At 46.6% G+C, this 6,047-nt stretch overlaps 1 protein-coding gene across 2 annotated transcripts in view; it reads left to right on the top strand.

Annotated features, from left to right (window-relative positions):
• Positions 1 to 4,989, top strand: part of Slc14a2 (solute carrier family 14 member 2) — a 50,260-nt gene extending 45,271 nt beyond the window's left edge. For both annotated transcript variants that reach the window (XM_085676390.2, XM_048419654.3), the window contains 2 exons: positions 322 to 371; positions 4,059 to 4,989. In XM_085676390.2, the coding sequence (XP_085532516.2) occupies positions 322 to 371; positions 4,059 to 4,259 (251 nt within the window). In that variant the 3' untranslated portion in view covers positions 4,260 to 4,989. The remainder of the gene's footprint in view (positions 1 to 321; positions 372 to 4,058) is intronic.
• The last annotated feature ends 1,058 nt before the right edge of the window (positions 4,990 to 6,047 follow it).

A 6,047-nucleotide genomic window follows, 5' to 3' on the forward strand; every position in this document is an offset into this window, starting at 1 on the left:
CTTGCTTTTGCTTTATTGTACAACTTTCATTTATGGTTTATGCTATTAAATGTTCCTTTACTGGAAGGCGTGCTGGCGGGACCCAAGGGAACCGTCAAAGCTGACTGCTGGCCCTTTCTAACGAAGAGCATCTGCTCTCTTAGCTGCACTGGCATTTCCGTGGAATTTCACGCTTTCAAAGCTGCAAAGCAAAGGAAATGCAACTCGGTGCGGGCGAGAGATAGCATTTTAGACATAGAATCAACCAAGAGGGCGCAAGTGCACTAGGCTGAGCTGCCGTTGGATCTTTACTGAGCTGTTTACGGTTGGTTCTTTTTCCAGCGCTGTTCTCAGCCTATCTCAGCGCCGCCCTGACTAACGTGCTGTCTGTGGTAAGTTGTGTGGGCTACAAGCCACATGCCGTGCCCCCACTTCCCAAACACTCTATCAAATCCCTCTGCCCATTGGCTCACATCCTGATACCCACCTTAATACTGACAAGAAGGAACTAGGTCTCAAAACCTTATATGTCCACTTTGGGTGGGCCAAGCCCATCACCAGCAGCCAGTGGAGAGCCCTTCAGAGAGAAATCTTTCAAGTATAGCTCCATTCCAGTCTACCATCCTATAGAACTGATTTTTAAATCTTTATCATTTAACTTGCATCTGTATGTAAGTTGTCTGCCCACCAGGATTGAGGACAGTGTACACCTTTATCCCATAGCAACTAGTATATTCATGGCGAGGGATATTGGCAATGGTTTCAGGGAACAGAGAGAGCTGAGATCTCCTCATCCAAAGAGACTTAAGCTCAAGATTTTATGGGCACACATTGTCCCAGAACCTCTTCTTTGCCTTGGGCCCAGTTTAGGGTTGTGTGCAAAGCAGGGGCTGCCACTTCGCTGGAACAGACCACCCACAGAGTGCCCAGGGCTTACCGATCAAATTGCTGCACCCAACGCCACCCAAGAATACATGGGAAACTGCTCATGGGTAAGGGTTGCTCAACGTGGGGTCACAGTCTGTATCCCAAGAAGTCAAGTTCAGCCACCCATTCTTGAGAAGTGAATTTAAAACAATCAAATTAATAGTAAAAGGCAGGGAAAGGAAATGTGTTCAATGTAGCCATAATGGGGAGAGGGGAAAAAAGATTCAGTGGCTCTCCCTCAGGTTCATCTTTCAAGGGTCCCGAGGTGAGACGGGAGTTTCAATAGAGGTCAAGGGGTACATACATCCACGCAGTCCCAGGCAAGGTGAACTCCTCCCAACTATTGACCCGTCACTGTGTAAACGCTGGCCCCCTCCTGGAAGGTGCTCCAACAAGTTGTGAATCTGTTTCCTGAAGACAAGGCACCACCCCCATCCCCAGACCTGGCATATTTTTTAGCATGAGATTCCTAGGGAAATTTCCATTTCTTGAGGTCCTTTTTTGTTTTAATATCCCAGCAAATGGGAGACATAAGTGTCTCTTTAGAATATATTCAGTTCTGCCAGGCCGGTTATGTGAGCAGGAAAAGTCATAGGTCCAACATCTGCAGGAGGAGTAGATATTCCATACATACCTGTCTGGATTCATTCTTCACCTTCAGTGAAAGAGAGGGTGGCACTTAGCATAGGACACTGTTTGCTAAGCCGCCAAGCTGACCTTTTCTGACACTGTGCTGTCTCTCCCAGCAGACTGAGTCCCCCTCTGCTCCTCATCACATGCTAGGTGTGCCTTCACTACAACACTTTTTTATTTTTTAAAATTGATTTTATTGAGCTCTACATTTTTCTCTGCTCCCCTCTCTTCCTCTCCCTCCCCTTTAACCCTCTCCCATGGTTCCCATACTCCCAATTTACTCAGGAGATCTTGTCTTTTTCTACTTCCCATGTAGATTAGATCCATGTCTGTCTCTCTTAGGGTCCTCATTGTTGTCTAGGTTCTCTGGGATTGTGATTTGTAGGCTGGTTTTCTTTGCTCTATGTTTAAGAACCACTTATGAGTGAGTCCATATGATAACTGTCTTTCTGGGTCTGGGTTACCTCACTCAGTATAATGTTTTCTAGCTCCATCCATTTGCCTGTTCACTACAACACTTGACACACATTCACCTGTTTGCCTGTTCACTACAACACTTAGCACACACCCATCCATTTGCCTGTTCACTACAACACTTGACACAGCATTTGCAACCACTCAATCCCCATCAGTCCACTTCCAGCTTAGCCCAGGGACTACACGAGAGCCAGGCCCTTCCACAGCCGTATTTTAATCTTGGAGTTTTATGACAGGAGAAAGTGGAAGAAAGAAGGAGGTAATGAGGGGATGAAGCCCTGAAGGAGTGAGCACACAGCAGGGAATGATAGAACCAAGCAGGGAGGACCTCAGAAACACCAGGTGGAGGCAAGAAGCTGGATTATGACCTCTCGGGGCCTCATCTGTCCTAGGCTTCTGTCATCAGTTCTGGCACCAACAATTTACCTGATCCGTCATTCAATAAGTATGCCAAGTGCCTATCTTGGGCAAGGCACTAGAAGAGATGCAGGAAGCTTTTGTTCCCAGATCTAGGTATGCACATTGCTAAGTGGTCTTCCTCCAGGTGCTGAAAACTTATAGATTAGGCCATTCCATGTAGACATTTCTCCAAACAAAATAAAATTACTTGTGACGGCGATGATTGTCAAGGATTTAAAAAAAAAAAAAAAGCTATCAACTTACCCAGGAGAAATTTCCAACTTCATTGAGGATCACAATATGAAGCATTGAACTTCATTTATAAAGCCATTCAATGACTCCTTGGAAAGGCCCTAGAAGCCGTTATTCTTTGCCTTTCTAACCAGAATATGTGTATGCAAGTCCTGGCCTTCGACAGTGCTGTTATCCGCTTGATAATAATGGCTGTGCCCTGAGGACCATTTATGGGGTACTTGGCATGCACTAAGCAACAAGTCTCTGAGTAGGCAGCAGTACACTGTTGAGGGAAAAGGTCTCAGAAAGATTCAAAAACTATAATGAGGTAATCAAAACTGAGGTTTTTCTACCATGGGGCTTCTATGAATGCTTCCCAAAACACTTTATTGTGTCTTATTGGAGCTTTGGGAAGACATCCTGAGCGGAATCCGTCACTCATGAATATGTATCCCTTCCAGCCTTGATCTGGTATTATTCCGGCACTTCCACGTCTTGCTAACAGTGTGGTCTTTGACCTTCCACACGACCAGCAGTGAGACCCCCATGGCACCAGCTGAGCCCTCTATTGGTTATAGTAAAATGCTGAGAGGCTGGAAGGATGGTTTGATCTGCCTCATAACTGGATCTGTAGGCTCTTTGTAAACATTCACTCGGTTATCTCCGTGGAAGAATGGGGAAAAGTGTTAAAATGGTGCAGGGCATCTCCAGGAGTAAAGGCCAGGTCAATGTGGTGAGAATGAACGGGATGGTAGGCGAAGCCTTGAGGAGAGGTGGCTGACCGTCACCTCAGCCCCAAGGACAGACCCAGCACTCCTCGGCTGCTCTCCCTATATGCTCACTTCCTAGGTCTCTCTGCAAAGGACTTCTGTTCACACAGCTTCTGAATCCCCAGCTACCACTGCTCGGCTCCTCTCCAGTCCTTCAGATCCAGAGCACTGTTGACACTGTCTCTGTACCTTTCAATTCACATTCTCAAAAGAGGGATTCTTTTGATTCTCACGCCATGTGCCTATTTTGAACCGGGTGCCTGTCTCTAGGCCAATCAACCACAACTAAGTCTTTAGCTACAAAATGGATACCGAACGCATCCCTTCAAAGGAGGCTGATTGAGGAAGTGTTGAACAGTGTCCATAGTTCCTGGAGCTGTAAGCATAGACTCGCCAGGTTTCTCAAGACAAAACAAGTCATGTATGTAAAAACACATTTAACACCTTTAGAGTTCCAGTGACTGTATTTTGGAAGGTGTGTGCTTATCCTGTCGCAGAATAAACTAACGGCCTGGTTTTGTTTATACCGGCTATCAGTTAAGTAACATCCTCACCGATTGATCAGCCCTCCCTCTACCTGATAAACAAGCATTCACATCTGCTGTAACAGAAATCTCTCTTATCCCCCACCCCCTCTAGTTTGGATTACCACCCTGCACCTGGCCCTTCTGCCTCTCAGCGCTCACCTTCCTTCTCCTGACAACCAACAACCCTGCCATCTACAAGCTCCCGCTCAGCAAAGTCACCTACCCAGAGGCCAACCGCATCTACTTCCTGTCCCAGGAGAAAAACAGAAGGGCATCAACGATAACAAAGTACCAGGCCTACGACGTCTCTTAAGCTGTTTTTTCGAAAGCATGCCACATAAATGCAGCCTCCAGCACACAGTCTGCACCCTCCCTTCTATCTGATGTGCATGTGATCACCAGTCGGGACACTGCCCACCCCCACCCTCCTCACTAAGATCCATAGTACTCATCAAAGCCTTGTTAGTTTAGACTAAACACCCACTGATGACTCCTTGGGGACTCTCTTTAGGGGGAACTTACAGTCACCCCCTTCAGTTATTTAGTGGAACAAAGAATGAAGCCAGGAAATGTTTATTAGCCTGCAAAGCAAGAGGCCTGGTCCCTGCTCTGCTACTAACGGGGTCCGACTGCCTCAACCAGGCCTTGTCCAGTCACACTCTGTTTTCTCATTGCCAGAGATTTCTTTATGACAAAGAAGGACACCAAAGTCCTTCTACCTACAAAATGTTTATTCTCTTCCATCTCCTGAAAACTAATCAACTAAGCAGGAGCAGCAAGGAATTGTCTCGAGCTGAGTTACTTTTGGGAGGGCTCCCAGAGGAGAAAGAGGAGAGTGTTCTTGTCATGGAAGTTTGGTCTTGATCATTGGAGATGCTCTCCAGACGTGGGGCTAGAAACTTGAATTCATTGAAAATGCCAGTGTGCCTTCTTTGCACCAAAGAAATATTTCCAGAAGTATCAGAAGGTAAAAACTGATTTTTCCAACATCCAAATCATTGTATAAATAAATGTCTTTACTTGTGTAATATTCAAAATCATATTCTCATTAAACTTGAAATTTGCAAGTTGGTATCTGGGTTTTCTTAAACTGGGACTTACCTATCTGCTCAGAAAGAGTGCACTAGGTGTGTGGGGGGGGTTCATACTCAATCATGTGTCTGGAAAGAGGAAATGGGGCGGGGCGGGGGGAACGGTCAGAGGAGAAGTCGAGAAGTCGATTTTCCCGTGGAGAGGTTTGCAGAGGCCGTGCACATTGCTCCCTGCGGTGTTGGTAGAGATCAAGTGCTCCCATCCATTTCAGCATACAGTCCTTCAGCCTTATGCACCAAGATTGGTAGCCCAGCCCTTCCTGCGTGGCCAGTCCCTTGTTACCCTTGTGGCCCCTCCTGTGCTCCCAAGCCACAGTCATCCTTCACAGGAAGCCATTTGGCCCAGCATTCCAGCCTTCTCCAGAGGAGCTGAACCCCTTCCATCAGCGGTGAGACCTCCACACACACATTTCCAGTTCAGCATGATGAGGCGCTGAGATCACAAGGGGCCAGGGCTGGGGAGATGGCTCAGTCAGTAAGTACCTGCCGCACAAACACGAGGGTCTGAGCTTGGATTCCCGTTTAAAAAGCTAGGTGTGCTGGCACGCACCTGCAACCCCAGCTCTGGGGAGGCAGAGACGGGCAGATTCCTAGAGCTGGAGGTCCAGCTAACTTTGCCAAATTGGTGGATGCCAGAATCACCATAGAATGATAAAGACACCCAACTTCAACCTCTGGCCTCCCTATGTACCCACCCACACACATGTAAATATGCATGCATATGTTGGGGTGACAATGAGAAAACAGACTTATAAATGCTGGATAAAGGGAGCATTGCCCTTTACTAAAATTCATTTTTAAAAATGAGCGAGTTTCTACATTTATAATTTTATTTTGCTGTATGCCAGAGATCCCAGCCATCTTTTAGCACCAGCTCAAGAGTTCAGAGATGTGTATTTCCCTTTCAGACTCCATCCAACCCTTTATGACTTTTCCAGAAAAGTAGAGCATTTCTCCAAACAGAAAAGTCCTGCACAAAGGAAAAGGAAGTGACTCACCCTCCGGAGCTA

Source organism: Myodes glareolus, chromosome 13, assembly GCF_982192425.1.
Source record: "Myodes glareolus chromosome 13, mMyoGla1.1, whole genome shotgun sequence".
Lineage (NCBI taxonomy): Eukaryota > Metazoa > Chordata > Mammalia > Rodentia > Cricetidae > Myodes > Myodes glareolus.